The sequence below is a fragment of the Limulus polyphemus genome, unplaced genomic scaffold (assembly GCF_000517525.1).
Source record: "Limulus polyphemus unplaced genomic scaffold, Limulus_polyphemus-2.1.2 Scaffold673, whole genome shotgun sequence".
NCBI classification, from domain to species: domain Eukaryota; kingdom Metazoa; phylum Arthropoda; class Merostomata; order Xiphosura; family Limulidae; genus Limulus; species Limulus polyphemus.
In genome coordinates, this window is record NW_013666283.1 from 435,303 (window position 1) to 451,846 (window position 16,544).

General features: G+C 31.0%; 1 protein-coding gene across 4 annotated transcripts in view; it reads left to right on the top strand.

The window, feature by feature from the left end:
- LOC106459878 (inositol 1,4,5-trisphosphate receptor-like) overlaps positions 1 to 16,544 on the top strand; it is a 126,746-nt gene that overhangs the window by 102,139 nt on the left and 8,063 nt on the right. For all 4 annotated transcript variants that reach the window (XM_022386439.1, XM_022386442.1, XM_022386441.1 and 1 more), the window contains 7 exons: positions 1,818 to 1,982; positions 4,521 to 4,725; positions 6,101 to 6,244; positions 9,170 to 9,363; positions 11,103 to 11,268; positions 13,188 to 13,348; positions 14,938 to 15,099. In XM_022386439.1, the coding sequence (XP_022242147.1) occupies positions 1,818 to 1,982; positions 4,521 to 4,725; positions 6,101 to 6,244; positions 9,170 to 9,363; positions 11,103 to 11,268; positions 13,188 to 13,348; positions 14,938 to 15,099 (1,197 nt within the window). The remainder of the gene's footprint in view (positions 1 to 1,817; positions 1,983 to 4,520; positions 4,726 to 6,100; positions 6,245 to 9,169; positions 9,364 to 11,102; positions 11,269 to 13,187; positions 13,349 to 14,937; positions 15,100 to 16,544) is intronic.

A 16,544-nucleotide genomic window follows, 5' to 3' on the forward strand; every position in this document is an offset into this window, starting at 1 on the left:
TTGTCTTGTTTTTACTCATATGCATCTTGTATTGCCACCCTTCACAAGTTTTGTTTTTTACTCACATAATGCCTCTTGTATTGCCACCCTCGACAAAATGTTGTCTTATTTTTTACTCACACAATGCATCTTGTATTACCACACTTCACAACATGTCTTGTTTTTTACTCATATAATGCATCTTGTATTGCCACCCTCCACAAGTTTTGTTTTTACTCACATAATGCATCTTGTGTTACCACCCTTCACAACATGTCTGTTTTTTACTCATATAATGCATCTTGTATTGCCACCCTTCACAAGTTTTGTTTTTTACTCACATAATGCATCTTGTATTACCACACTTCACAACATGTCTTATTTTTACTCACATAATGCATCTTGTATTACCACCCTTCACAAGTTGTCTTGTTTTTTACTCACACAATGCATCTTGTATTACCACCCTTCACAAGATGTTGTCTTGTTTTTACTCACATAATGCATCTTGTGTTGCCACCCTCGACAAGATGTTGTCTTATTTTTTACTAACATAATGCATCTTGTATTGCAACCCTCCACAACGTCTTGTTTTTTACTCACATAATGCATCTTGTATTGCCACCCTCCACAAGTTGTCTTGTTTTTTACTCATATAATGCATCTTGTATTGCCACCCTTCACAAGTTTTGTTTTTTACTCATATAATGCCTCTTGTATTGCCACCCTCGACAAAATGTTGTCTTATTTTTTACTAACATAATGCATCTTGTATTGCCACCCTCCACAACATGTCTTGTTTTTTACTCACATAATGCATCTTGTATTGCCACCCTCCACAAGATGTTGTCTTGTTTTTTACTCACATAATGCATCTTGTATTGCCACCCTCCACAAGATGTTGTCTTGTTTTTTACTCACATAATGCATCTTGTATTGCTACCCTCGACAAGTTAATTTGCAAATGCTGTAATTGTTTAATATGATCAATATAATATAAATATACAATATAAATGTGATAACCTCTTTATTTGTGATGATTGGTAGTTCTTTATAACACAGTTTTCTTACTTATATAGTGATTTATAATGATTTAGTATTGTGTAAGACCTACCAGGTGATTATAGTCCCTACTGATCTAGAATTATGTTTAATATCTTCTAGAAAATCTTAATCTCCAAAGATTTAACATTTTAGGGGGATTATTCTGATCCATAATAATTAACAGTATTATCTGGCTTATCTGTGATTACTAGTAATTGGACTTATTATGTACAAACAATAGTACCCGTCCCCAGTGATGGGAAAAGTTTAAGTTAATCTATCAGTTTAAATTATTTCATGGACTTTAAAAAGGTAATTGTGTTGCACTCTTGGTTTCCCTCACAGTCAAAGTTCTGAGTTACTTATACCACCCACCATGAAAAGTAATTGTTGAGCATTTCAGTCATGCTACGAGCTACTCAACAATAACATACAGTAAATCTACATTTTTATTCTTTAAGTTATGTCACATTTTGAAATGTGAATGATAGTGTGATTAATTCCTAACAATTTAGTGTAGAATATCCTGTTTGCAAAATAAAATTTTGAATCAACATTATTCATGCATAGAGAACAGGCATCTCCCATCATTTTAAAAGTGAATGTTGAGCTTTGCCTTTATGCACAGCTTTTCAAATGAGCTCAGGAAGCAGCAACTGTAAACAGGAGACAGACGAATGTATGGACAAACTCCATGGTTCCTAATATATAACATAATAGTACACTAACCTTATTTCTTGTGACTTGTTTATAATAAATATACATCAACAACTTGTATTTTTCTTTTCTATTAGATGATCATGTCATCAGTACATCTAGTCAGTATTATGGGAAACAATGGAACCTTTAACAAGACTTTCCGACAAATACTAACGGATATAGAATTATTGTACCACGTAACTTACCTGTTTTTCTGTGTTCTAGGCCTGTGTATGCATCCATTTTTCTATGGTGTATTGGTAAGTGATTCTCCTAATCTTGTGATTTTTATTGTAAACATAATTTGGGAAGTTTTTATAACTATATGTGTACATGCGTATGTAGTTATTGTATTTTAAAGGGTTGAAATTTTAATGTTGTCAATCTCGACAAAGATGATTAATAAAATCAGGTTACTTTCTTTATAGGATTGTTCTTTTTAGGAACATGCTAAGTTGTGGAAAGAGCTGAATGGTGAAAGAGGCTTTTATAAATCTGCATAAACTCTTTACAGCTATTAAGTTGTATGTGAGTTAGTGATTAGCCAGCTGAGTTTCTGCCAGAAGGTCCAAAATTTAAATCATGATAAACTGTGGAACATACTCTGCACTTTCAAATGTGGGATTGTGATAACTGTGACAGTCAATCCCATTAATTTGTTAAGAGTATCTCTCTAGGCAGTTGATGGTGCTGAGGGGTTTCTCTCCCCCTCTGGTCAGCAATTCTAAATTATTGGTGACTTTGCCTGAACTTTGGAGTCTTTAATATGGCTGTTTAGCTTTCATGTAAAAAACAAAAACAATGTTAGATGCTTTCTGAAAATTAATAATGACTGTAGAACGTGTTTCTAAAAATAGCTTGTACTTTTTTTACTTTTAACTTTTGTTCAAGCTCATATTGTTAATAACTTAACAGTCAAGTTAACTTGAACAGCTGTTTAGGCTTGACATTTTTATTCAGGGATTCAATTCGTCTTTGTTATGATTACTTATTAAGTTGAAATGCTGTATTGCTGATTAAGATTGATACTCAGATTCTGCAGTATGACCCGTCTAATGGTGGGTTCAAAGTAATATTAAAAAAAAGTTCTATCTGTACTCCAAATTAAAGCTAACTGAAGGATTGTTAGTTTGATAGTATTAACAACAGGTTGTATGTACTTAAGACAAGTTGCATGTTTCACAATCAACACATGTTCGTGTGGCTAAAACATTCCTTGTTTGAAGTTAATGACATGTGAATAAATCATTGCTGTGATATTTTATTACTTTAGTAAATACTAATAAGAGCTTTTTTTTCTGCTAGTAATTTACTAATTACTACCAATTCAAAGTGAGTTTTAGTTTTATTATTTCTAATTATGTTTAACCTGTCAGTAGTATCTTATTGGTGTGTTATTTCATTTTGATTTCATATCTGTTGAAAATAAGTTTTGTAAAGTTTGAAAGGTTTCATAATTATTTTATTTAATATGAAAGTGTTAAACAATACAAAGTGATATAATGTATTTCTTTTTTTATATATATAAAAAAATAACATTCCATTTATTTTATGGAGTAAAACACAACTGTTTTTTTCCATATCAATTTAAGCTGATTTTTTTTTCTGTGGCATGTTAAAAAAACTCCATTGACATAGCAGTTTATTGCTTTTACTAAAACAGTATTTTTTAAAATAGAAAAAGCAACCTTTAACTAGGCCTACCTGTATCTGCTTGTGCTAGATAAATAAACCTGAAGTTGATTAATCAAAGGTAGTATTTCCAATTATTATGGGTTTGATTATTCCAAAAACTGATTAATTGAAATTCTAATCATATCATTTATCACAAAAATAATCAGTTAATCAAAATTGTCGTTTCTGTTTATTATCATTTTCGATTATCACAACCACCCAAATAATTGACAATTGCTATTACTTTTATTTATTGTTAAGCACAAAGCTACATAGTGGGAACATAATTTTGAACTGCTGACTAGTGGGAAGGCAACTGTATCCACCACTAACTTTTTCATTGTCGTCGTTGTTGTTTTTTTTGGACTGCTGACTAGTGGGAAGGCAACAGTATCCACCACCAACTTTTTTCATTGTTGTGATTGTTTTTCTTCTTGAACTGTTGACTAGTGGGAAGGCAACTGTATGGCAGCATCTGCAAGCAACTTCATTTTTTTTTTGCACACATGTACTATGATTTAAAGCTGTAGTCTAATTGATTATCAAATGCCACTAATAAAAGTACTTAAGTTATTGTCAAAGTTAATATTAAGCACATAAGGTAGTATTTAGGAGTGCTGTGGTCATTTGTATATTGTTTTTGAACGGTTTCTAAGCACTTTTGTATAAACAAGTGTACCGTGAAATTGTATACATTTCATAAATCAACAACAATAATATCTTTTTTTTTAATATACATTTTTACCTACATGATTGAATTGATGTTATAATATCTAGATGTGGATTTTTAACTCTTAGCCATACCCTATCAGTCAATCAGCTGTTTTAACACGTTCTCATCTCAGCTGGCTATGATCTTGGCTAATGGATGTGGTTTGCCATTTAATCATCTGTTTGAGAATTCCCATCTTCTAGATGTAGGTTTGACAATCAGTGAGGTGACTGATAATGAAATGTATTTGTCAGTCAGTCGGATGGGATTGATATTTAATTTTTTTATCTTTTAATGCAGTTGTGGGCTTATTGTCTTCTGGTGGGTGTGTTAATTTTTTTTTATATTCAAGTTTTTAGCTTTCAGGAATGGTTTGCAGTGTTAATGGTATCTTTTTTATTTTGTTTTTTAGCTTTTAGATGTAGTTTTTCAAGAAGAGACACTTCTCAATGTTATCAAATCTGTGACACGAAATGGGCGCTCTATCATTCTCACAGCCGTCCTTGCCCTCATCCTAGTCTACCTCTTCTCCATTATTGGATACATCTTCTTCCGAGATGACTTTCTAATGGAAGTGGATGAAAGAATTGTGCCAGAACCAAAACCAAAGTTACCAGGTAATACGAAACCAAATGACACAAATTATCAAGCACGGTGTTGAAGTTTACAGGCAACTAAAATATAGTCCACACAATGGAGGAGTCCTCTGAAATCTGAACAAGAGTTTTTTATATAACGAGAGTGATTATGTGTGGAAAGGACCTTGCTGATGTGTATACGAGTTTTTAGATAACCAGAATAAATACATAGGATTTTATGAAGCTCAAACTACAATTCCTAATTGGTCAGAGTAAGTTTAAAGGATTTTGCTGAAGCGTAAACCACAGTTTCTGTGTAGTTTAGATAATTACATAGAATCTTACTGAAGCTGAAAACACAGTTTCTAAATTGTTAGGGTAAATTTTGCTGAAGCCTAAAACACAGTTTATAAATTGTAAGAGTATGTAGAAAGGATTTTGCTGAAGTTAAAACACAGTTTAATTGTAAGAGTAGGTATAAAGAATTTTGCTGAAACCTAAACTACAGTTTCTAAACTGTTTAAGGTAAGTATAAAGGATTTTGGTGAATTCTTTACTCCTGTTTTTAAGTGTATTGTACTGAAGCCTAAAACACATTTCCTAAGTTGTTAGGGTGTTAAATTACATATAATTTTATATAGAGTAATAGAAATAATATAAAAACATTGCTAAATTCTAAACCAAAGCTACTCTTTAATTAAAGCACATAGAATCGTGCTGAAGATTAGACCAAAACTAAATATAAAATCCCAGCTTAATTTTGATCTGGATTTACTGTTTATACATGTAAACTATAGAGCACTTTGCTGAAAACTAAACCACAATTTCTAAATAGGTGGATAAGTACAAAGGAACATACTGAAGTCTAAACCAAAGTAAAAGATAAATAAACTAGACTTACCATTTAAGTAAAGGCCATAGGACGTTTCTGAAGCCAAAATCAAAGTTTTTGAGTTAAAATAAATTGGTTTATATGTTTGTTGGAACGTTAAAACTAGTTAATCTTGGGAAGGTAAATTAGTTTTAAAATTTACTGGTATATACAGTTAATTAGTATTTAATTTTAAACCAGAAGCTATAGAAAGTAAATACTAGAGCATAAATTAGTTCTGAAACGTTTCCACAGAGAAAACCTGAACTTCTAGTTAGTTCTACTTAGCAATACTAGTAGACTATTTTTTGTTGTACTGAATGAATGTGAAATACAGGGCTGGTAATAACTCAGACTGATAGGTAGTAAAAGAATTACCACAGTGATTTTTTTAGTATGAAAGTAACTTTCTAAATTTATAAAAACAAAACTCATTCAGTAGATGATGTGTGAAGTACATATGTTCTAGAATCATGTTTGGTTAGTCAATCATGTAGAGGCTTTATCCATGGTCTTAGTAAAACCCTTTTGATGTTGCTGTAGAATTTGTAGCTAAACATAATCCACCAGTGGAAGTGGCAGACCTTCTACCTAAACCAGAATTTTGTTCATCTGAAGAAGTAACCAACTGTGATAAAAATACAACACCAAGAGACAACAAGTATACAGCTCATAATAACCTATCTGGTACGTTATATTTCTTAGGTGATTTTATTTCAATCCATAGTTTCATCTTAGTTTAGAAATTAGCTTTCTCAAAGTGCAATTTTTTTTGGAATACTTTATTTCATTATAAGATATCTCATGTAAAAAAAATAAAAGGTGTGGGACTCTTGATTTGGTGGGTTATGATATTCAGTTTCAAATATATTTTTTTGTTTTGGTGTCATGGCAAAATAGCAAGTACACAACTCCGTTGTTAAGTTTTCTTATTGTTTGGTTCACCTTTATTTTGATTTCTGCTAGTGTTTGGTTTTCACATTTAGAGCAAATTAAAAACATAAAAAACATACACAGCTCTTAGGAACAGATATAACAAGTAATGCGTCCCCTGGTAGAACAGACTTGCAGTGCTAGAATCTGGGGTTTGATTCCCTGCAGTAGACACAGCCGATTGCCCAATGTCGCTTTGCTCTCAAACAAATGCACACAAACACGGTAACAAGGAATGCAGCTTTCAGAAAGGTTTTATGTAACTGTAAGCAACTTATGTATAGCAAATGGATTTTGTCAGTAATTCTGCTCTGATGTAGTTTGCTTCATTAGAAGGTGTTTACAGTATTCAACATTTTCTAAGCTCTCACTGTGGTTGGAAATTTTCACTAAAACATGTCATTGTAAACATTTTCCTAATTCAAAATTTTACTGTATGTATTAAAAATGTGTGTTAATTATCACTGATATCTTCTAAAACCTACTTTAATATAAAGTTAGGATGGGGTTCCGACCCTTAAGGGATGTTAAAGGAAGGCTTGTATCTGATGATTATGAGATGGCTGGGTTTTTTAATTTTGCTCTTTCTTCAGTTTTTACTAACAAATATTAAAACAGTATTCCACATTCTGAACAGTTGATAGATGGAAACAAATGATAGAAACAAAACAGGGTGACTGCATTAATTCTGAGCTGGTTAAGAAAAAATTGAGAGTTTAAAAAATGATAAGACTCCTGGGCAAATTAATATTTCCCCAAAGGTTTTGAAGGAGATTAAGGATTGGATATGTGAACCACTTGCTATTATTTGTTGTAAGACTTTGAATAGTGGGCAGGTACCAGAGGATTGGAAATTAGCTAATGTCATTTCTCTTTCAAAGGCTGTTCATAAAAATTGTCCCAGTAATTATAGGCCCATTAGCCCTAAGTCAGTTGTAAGAAACGTTTTGGAAAGTCTGATAAAAGATGCTTTGCAAAGTCATTTAACAAAGTTTAGAGTTTTAATTATAATAAATGCATGATAATGCTGGTGGGTTAGAATAATTTTAGTTAAGTATAATTTGGTTGGGAATAACTTTAACAGTGTCATGAAAGAAAGGGATCTTGATATAATAGTTGATCAGTCTTTTAAGCCATTTAAGCAGTGTGCTGTTGCTAGTGGTAGGAGAAATAGGATTTTAGGTTGTATCTACAGAAATATTGAATACAAGTCTAAAGAAGTTATACTTTCAATGTACATGTCATTGGTTAGGCTACATTGGGAATATTGTGTTCAGTTTTGGGCACTTATCTTAGGAAAGACATTAAGTTGTTGGAAAGAGTTCAGAGGAGGGTTACTAGAATGGTGCCTGGGATGGAGAGGTTGTCTTACAAAGAGAGATTGAGATTTCTCACATTGTTTTTTCTTGAAAAAAGAAGAGTTAGGGGGATCTGGTTGATGGGTTTAAGATTTTAAAGGGAATTGATAGTGTTGATGCATCATCTTTTTCATACTTAACAGTGAGAATAGTAGGACTAGGGGACACAAATATAAATTTTGTCAGGGTATGAGTCATCTTCAACTATGACAGTTTTATTTTTCTAAGAGGATAGTTGACCTCTGGAATGGGTTGTCTTTGGATGTTGTAGAGGTAGTAAATTTAAGTGAGTTTAAGAGAAAGCTCGATAAGTATATGAATGATATTGGATGGCTTTAAGAATTTTTTAAAATTTACTTAATAGTAGTATTTAGAGGATGGGACAGCCGAGATGGACCAATAGGTCCCATGTTGGCACAATGGATACAATATTAGTCTATTGCTAACCATTTAAGTAACTTAACTTAGAGAAAAAAGGATTCTTATGTAATAATTAATATTTTAAGATTATATAAAAAAAATATTGCATATAAATTATAAAAATGTATATATAATTTTTAATAGAATATTACAACAGGTTGAACTAAAATATAACTGTAATTTTATTAATACTTTTTTTTTGCATTTCATATGGTGGTGATTTGTGTGTACACAGATTATTTGTATGTTAAGGAATGTTAAAAGTTTTACCCAACCTCAGCTGGTCTTCCCTTGTTATAATTAAAGTCCAAATAGTTTGTTGATAATTCTCTGCTATAGAATTACCAAGTTGATTCTCAAATAATATTTCATTCATTAATAGCTTTATAAGAATGAAGCAATGTTAATTATCTAGGAAAGTTAGAATTATTATTAATCACCTAAAAGAAAACTTGTGCTTTAACCTTTAATTATCATTTGAAGAACAAAAGAAAGGATCTGTATGATATAAATATTATAGAAACTTGAAAGGTACTTCCATGTTAAAAGGTCTATTGGTGATTTTATTTCGCAAGAAGTTGATTTATAGCATTAAAGGAAAGCATCTTTGTGTAAAGTTGTACTACGTGTGTGTGTGTGTGTGTGTATGCTTTGTGCTTAATTACAAATAAACAAACTTTTGATTTTAGATGATTTATGCAGAGTTAGTAAGTGTCAATTCTCTACATGATAAGGACTGATATCATTCGTTCTTCGATGTTCTGCTTTGGAATATATACACACACACACACACACACACAATTGTTTTGTTGTAATTGTGTTGGAAAGGAAGGTAGGGGTACACAATAGTCATTGTGTTGTATTATAATTTGTAGTCTACTTTCTTTCTTTGGTGTAACAGACCATCTTCCAGTAGAGACAAACAATTCTTCTGTCCTAGATGTATTAGAAGAAGATAGTTTACAAGAGCCAGAAGTTGAGGGTGGAAAGGAAAGAGCATGTGATTCAATGATCATGTGTATTGTTACCACTTTAAACCAAGGGCTCAGGAATGGTGGTGGAATTGGAGACGTGCTTCGTGCTCCAAGTGCCAAGGTAGGTTTTAGAATTTCATGAGATTTAACTATCTCTCTCTTTTTTTTTCTTCTTTGTTTACTAAATACTGCTCTCAAGTTATTGTATTGCTGAAAATATTGTATAAATGTGAATAAAATTTAAAATTTGAGGCTGGTAAAGAAGAAATATAATGATGCTGAAATTTGTTGTAAACCCTCATTAACTGTGTATTATATTTCATTAATTTCATTTGTTGTACAAATTTCTAATTATTTTTTTTTTTTATCTTAAACAACTTTTATTTTTTACAGGCAAAGCAATATAACAGTGGTAGATGATTGTTATTGTGTTTTAGTTTGATATACTAAAATGGGAAAAATATCCTGTTCATTTAGATTAATTTTGAAAATAATGCTTCGTTAGATAGTTTTTATAGCAAGTTTTTAAAACTGGTAGTAGGAATGGGAGATCATTTATATTCTTAGTTTTCAAAATGAGTTAAAGCATTTGTACATTAAATTCTGATACTGAACTTTTGTGTTCCATAATGCCTAAAAAGTTTCTTAATAGTATATCCACAAAGCCTGAAAATGCAAGTTATATGCCCAGTTTCATGATACATGGCTAATCAGACTTGAAAACCCTTAAAACTTTATGCAACTGAACAGATGTATGCTCAATTATGTACGGTACTGAATGATGCAATAACTGTATTTCAATAATTGGATCGTACCCAGAAAATTGCACAACACATAGTACTTATGTTAAAAAATTGTAGAATACATAGTACTTATGTTAAAAAATTGTAGAATACATAGTACTTATGTTAAAAAATTGCACAACACATAGTAGTTGTGTTAAAAAATTGCACAACACATAGTAGTTGTGTTAAAAAATTGCACAACACATAGTAGTTGTGTTAAAAAATTGCACAACACATAGTAGTTGTGTTAAAAAATTGCACAACACATAGTAGTTGTGTTACAAAATTACACACCACATAGTAGTTATGTTACAAAATTACACACCACATAGTAGTTATGTTACAAAATTACACAACACAGTAGTTATGTTAAATAACTGTAGACTACATTGCTATACACATTATTTACCTAAGATGGCATTTAGCAGTTGTTCCAGTTCATATCATAAAGATAAATACCCAAAGCTATGAAGGCTTTGCAATTTTTATTTTTTCATCATACCTATTTCTGCAAGTGAGGATATGTTTCTGTTCTTGATTAGTTATTTAAAATAATTTATATTTTAATGGGTGTAATTAATTTGTCTTTATAAGAGCAACAGCTAAAGCTATTAGGTTTGTGGAGTTGAACTTTCTCAAATATCAGTTAGGGAAATTACACCTTACCTGTTACTTTATTTATTTTTTGTCACTTAGGAAAACAGTGTTATGAAAGCTAGATGTGAGTGCTTACTTTCTTATTCATAAAATATACACATTGTTGACTTATCCAGACTATTGTTTCACTTGGCCAGACTTGGTTATAGGACCCATTTCATTTATGCAATCAAATTTGTAGTGTACATGGTATTTCTTGAAGACTCACAACATTATAGAAACAAAGTAAAAAAATACATGACATTTATAGTCTTAAAACTCCAAGGAATAGTAAACAGGTATGCATGAAGATTCTGAGACCTACAACTGTTATTAGTCCGTGGTTAAAATCTTTAAAATACTTACATTCTTAAATGAGGGCTTTATTAATATTAGAAAAAGTCTTCCTCAACCAGTTCATCTCTCTCCAAAATTTTAGGAACCACTGTTTGCAGCACGGGTGGTTTACGATATGCTTTATTTCTTCGTGGTCATCATCATTGTTCTGAACCTCATTTTTGGTGTGATTATCGACACCTTTGCCGACTTAAGGAGTGAGAAGCAACAGAAGGAAGAGATCATGAAAAATACCTGTTTTATTTGTGGTGAGTAGGAATGATTGGTCAGTTTGTCTCGTCTGTGTATTAAAGTATTCTTTCTGCTGTTGCACACATTTCATTTCTAAATTGTTCTCATTGTTTTATGAAAGATAGAAATTTAGCCTCTGGTAGATTCAACAGTCTAATAACTCAAATAAAACTGATTCTTCTAATAATCCTTGGGTAATGAAGTTAAACTTAGAAAAACTGACAACCAGTGATGCTAGTTATGTAACGTGTCATGAACATTATATGAAGCAACGTAGGTGACCTTAGGTCTAAATGATCTTACTTAAATTAGAATTTAGCATTTATCTGTAACTTTTTATTCGTTTTTCGGCACCATCTTGTTTTATTTTAATAACATAAAATATCTATGAAAAATTTGCACTCTGTACTATTTTATAACTATTTTAGCAACAGACAGAAGAATTGACAGAACTTGATTAATTCCATCCATCTTCATTGTGTATAATCAGTTTTATCTTTAAAAAAATCTAATAAGAAACATTAACAATATACTAAGTATGAACGACACTTGTTTATAAGAATGGTGGACAAGAACATGAACTGCCTTTGGAATTGTTTCCTCCATCTTGCTTAGTCTCATGGCTGTAATTATCCTATTGCCAAATACCATAATTTATATTATAATATGGCTTCTGTGAAAGATGGGGAGGTCAGTTTTAAACTCAAGCCTCTTGAAGGACTTTTCACAAGCTATCTGCTGGACATTACCATTGATTTCCAAGACCAAGGTTATACAAAAATATATTAAAGAGTTACTTCAAAAGACTGAACAGACATGTGAGTAGTTGTGATTTGCTTGGGCCATTTTTCTCACTTAAAAAAAAAAAAAAATTTTCATTTTGTAGTGTGGCTGAAAACTTGTGAGTCTTATGCAACTTCGAAGTCCTTGATTATGATCTTATTAACAATACCATGATTTTTTGGAAAGAAGAGTTTCTTTTGTAAACAAGACTGTCACTTTGTAGTTGAGGTCACTGTTCCAGAGAGGTTTTGAAGCCATTGCTTCTTTTAGTATTGGCCTTAATTATAACAAATACTTTTGAAACATTTATTTTTCTCTTCTCAAAGGCAGACTGTAGAATGTTTTTAATATATCTCACAATACACTAATCAAAATTCTAGTTAAGTATAACAACTATTAAAAGAATGTTACATCTAATTAATATTTCTTGTAAATAGATAAATAACTATTTTGGAAGTCAGTTTCTTTTCTTGTTTAAATTATTTTCAGTAATAAAAACTTCAGTGTTAAATTATTTATATACTTAAGCTGCTTTTAAAGTTGTGATTTTAATAAGCTTATTGAAAGAAAACAATAAAGACTGTTTGTGTTAAGAAATATAAAATTGTGTTAGATGTAAAGAATCAAGATAGTGGTACTTTGTTTAATTGGCCCAATTACAACAGAACTCAAGCATTAATGGCTGTGGTCCTGTTGCCACAACAACAAAAATAGCACCTCATGCAGGTCAACAGTGCACTTCATGATACATACTTGCATTACATTTTGAAGTTCATGTGAAAATAAATTAATTTTTGTGTGTTTATTTTTTGTTGTTGCTTTTTTTGTTACATATGTGGAATATTCTAAAGAGGTACATTTTTTTTTCTCGTTTACAAATTCTGTAGTGAATGTGGTCTGTTTTTTAACCTCCTTAGATATATGTAAAACACTGTAATTTGTTGGAGTAAGTGTTATGAATGCATTCAACTTGTTATTAGACATCCTGTGAACAATCTTATACATTCCTTTACAAATATTATTGCACCATATAAGGTGCTGATACGGGCTAAAAACAACTGTATTTGTACGTACTGTTTCCCAACTAATTTACGGGAAATATTATATATGATATGGTAAAAAGATATAAGGTGACAAACATTTTATGTTTTAGGCTTGGAAAGAGCATCATTTGACAATAGGACTGTGTCATTTGAGGAACACATTCACTGTGAACACAACATGTGGCACTATTTGTACTTCATTGTACTGGTGAAAGTGAAGGATTCGACAGAGTTCACTGGTCCTGAAAGCTATGTGGCTGCAATGATCAAAGTTAGCACAGTTATTATGATTTATCTAAAAAAGAAAACATTTTTTTTTTTGCGAATGTGATATCTGTAGTAGTAGTATTTAATAGAAAATGTAAAAAAGGATGTTTGATTTATTTTTTTCATATATTGCTCTTAAATTTATAATTCTGTACAGGTGACTGTTTACTCATCTGTGTGTATAAAGTTCAGCTTACACTTGTATTAACAACAAAGTAAAAGATTGGTTTTTGTTAAGTGCTGGTACAGTTGCTCCATTTTCTTTTATTCTTAATACATGTTCCTTACCTTCAGTGCCAATTATTTTAAACTTGTAAGTTTGTATTGGAATATTGAGGAACTTAGTAAAATAATGGCTAATTCTTCACCATCATCAGTTTAAATGAACATTATTAATGTACTAAATTTTATCTAGCTAAGTACTTATAATAACTATTGTGTCATAAAATACCTACCCAGCTAAATACCCATAATAAGCACTGTATCATAGTGTATTAGTTATTAATCATAAAATACCCAACTAAATACCCATAATAAGTGTTGTGTCATAGTGTATTAGTTATTAGTCATAAAATACCTACCCAACTAAATACCCATAATAAGCATTGTGTCATAGTGTACTAGTTATTAGTCATAAAATACCTACCCAGCTAAATACCCATAATAAGCATTGTCATTGTGTACTAGTTATTAGTCATAAAATACTTACCCAGCTAAATACCCATAATAAGTGTTGTCATAGTGTACTAGTTATTAGTCATAAAATACCTACCCAGCTAAATACCCATAATAAGCATTGTGTCATAGTGTACTAGTTATTAGTCATAAAATACCTACCCAGCTAAATACCCATAATAAGCATTGTGTCATAGTGTACTAGTTATTAGTCATAAAATACTTACCCAACTAAATATACATAATAAGCATTGTGTCATAGTGTACTAGTTATTAGTCATAAAATACCTACCCAGCTAAATACCCATAACTGTTGTCATAGTGTACTAGTTATTAGTCTTAAAATACCTACCCAACTAAATACTCATGGCATGTTGTTAGCGTTTTTTCGAGGTAAGAGAACATTTTAAAATAACTTACTAATGGAGGTGATAAGAATATTGCACTAGAAAAAATCCAGTAATATACAATCCTGCAGCATTTCATCTGATAGCTTAAACCATGTTTATTATCAGTTCAGGTGTTTAAATGTTAACCCTTTTGTTTCAAGCAGCTAAGTGGCTAAACCTATGTGTCCTATTTTGCAGTAATTAAATACAGCCACATTTAAATACATTTCCTGTATTAACATAAATTTTTGCATTTATTTTATCTATTATTGTTAGTGATTCTAAGAACAAGAGCTTTCAGACATGAGCTTGATCTACTGTAGATGCAGGCTGACTGTTTTACTTATAGCAAGCATGTAGATTATTGTCCAAACTGTAGTTATTTGTGGTTGTTTGTCTTAAAACTGACACAAATCTGATTTCATTTGAAGAGAAATTTATAAATTCTTTTTTTTCTCTTTTTTGCAATGTTTGTTTGAAACTTTGAGATGATATTTTGAATGTTTATCTTGATATTATTGCTTTGAAGGATAGGAATCTAGACTGGTTTCCACGGATGCGAGCTATGTCCCTTACTGCTGATGACGGAGAAGGGGAACAGAATGAAATGAGAACACTGCAGGCCCAGCTAGACTTGACACAAAAACTTGTAGCCACTCTTTCTCAGCAACTAACAGAACTAAGGGATCAGGTATGTTTCAATTGCTTGCACTAGTGATTTTTATTGGTTAACATAAGTAGTTTCTCTGGAATTTTTAAATCTAGTTTTAGTGATTGCTAAATTTTTATATTAACCCTACCCATACCAATCGGAACCTTTTGGATGATGAGTGAACACCTGCATATCAAATTTCAAAATCAGAGTAAAAAGTAATAGTTTTAATTATGTTTCATATATTTTAGAATTTATATTTTGCCATCTCATAACATTTACTTAAAGTAATCTGCAAAGAATAATAAAAAAAATATTCTAACTTTAATTTCTTCTCAGATCTCTAAGAGCCTTGCCTGTAAACCCAACATTCCATGATTATTTTTTGAGATTTTTTTACACTCATCCCAAAGTATAGGTTTATATTTGTAAAGAAACTAATCCCTCGAGAACAAACTTACCCATGTCTTGTTTCTCAGATGATTTTCATTCTCTGTTGCTGACTGTGTTACTACAGTCCTTTTTTCCCCGTCCTTTTATGATGACAAAATCTTGTTGAAACGTTGTACATTTGCTGTTATGTTAAACTTATATTAAAGTTTTTCTTCATTACCCATTCAAGCCGTCTCCAACCATTATATGGTTTGAACAATTGCTAATAAAACTCAGCTTTAAAAGTAGTTGTAGAAGACATTTATATATGATTAGATAGAGCAAGTCATAAACCTTTTACATGAATGTGAAGTAGATAAAGTGATTCGAGTAGTATCTTGTTTGTTAAGAAAGTGACTATCTTGAGCTACTTTAGGGGTGAACAAAGGAATCTAAAGGGAAAGTTAGAAGACTTATGGAAAAAAAGATAAATTTGGGTTTTTTTAATAGTTCATTCAGATATTCTCTTTGTTCCTGCTTTTTGTTTTTACATTAGATTATGTTTCTTTAAAAGCTATAGAAATTTTCTTCCTTGAAAGGATATCAGGTAAGCTTGATTAGGTATAGTGAGTGAAATGGGCAATGTAAAAATATCCTGTTTATTCAATTCCTCATTTGTTGAATATTATTGTTTATCATGTTCAAACAATGAACACAAATAAAAGAATGTATTACTTATTAAATGAGAATTGATCTCAAACAAGATTATTTATGACAAAAATATTGTTCGCCTGGCAAAAGTAATGGTGTTTCCATTTTTAAAGAGGAATTGTTAGGTCACTGATAAATCTTTTTTTTTTAAGATAAAAGGAAGAATTTTTAAAGTAGTTGTCAAAAGCAGTGTCTTGCAACACATTTTTCTGAAACTTCGAAGCTTAAAAAAATTTTAAAAATACTAATAAAATAAAACTTGATTTTATTTTAAAAGCCAAAACTAGACACTATTTAGCAGTTTTGTACTAAGTTTTGTGAAATTTAGTTCTGTATTTCCACCGTGAGAAGAGGCATCAGTGGCGCACACTTATCTGAAAAGGGTTAAATGATTGATAAGA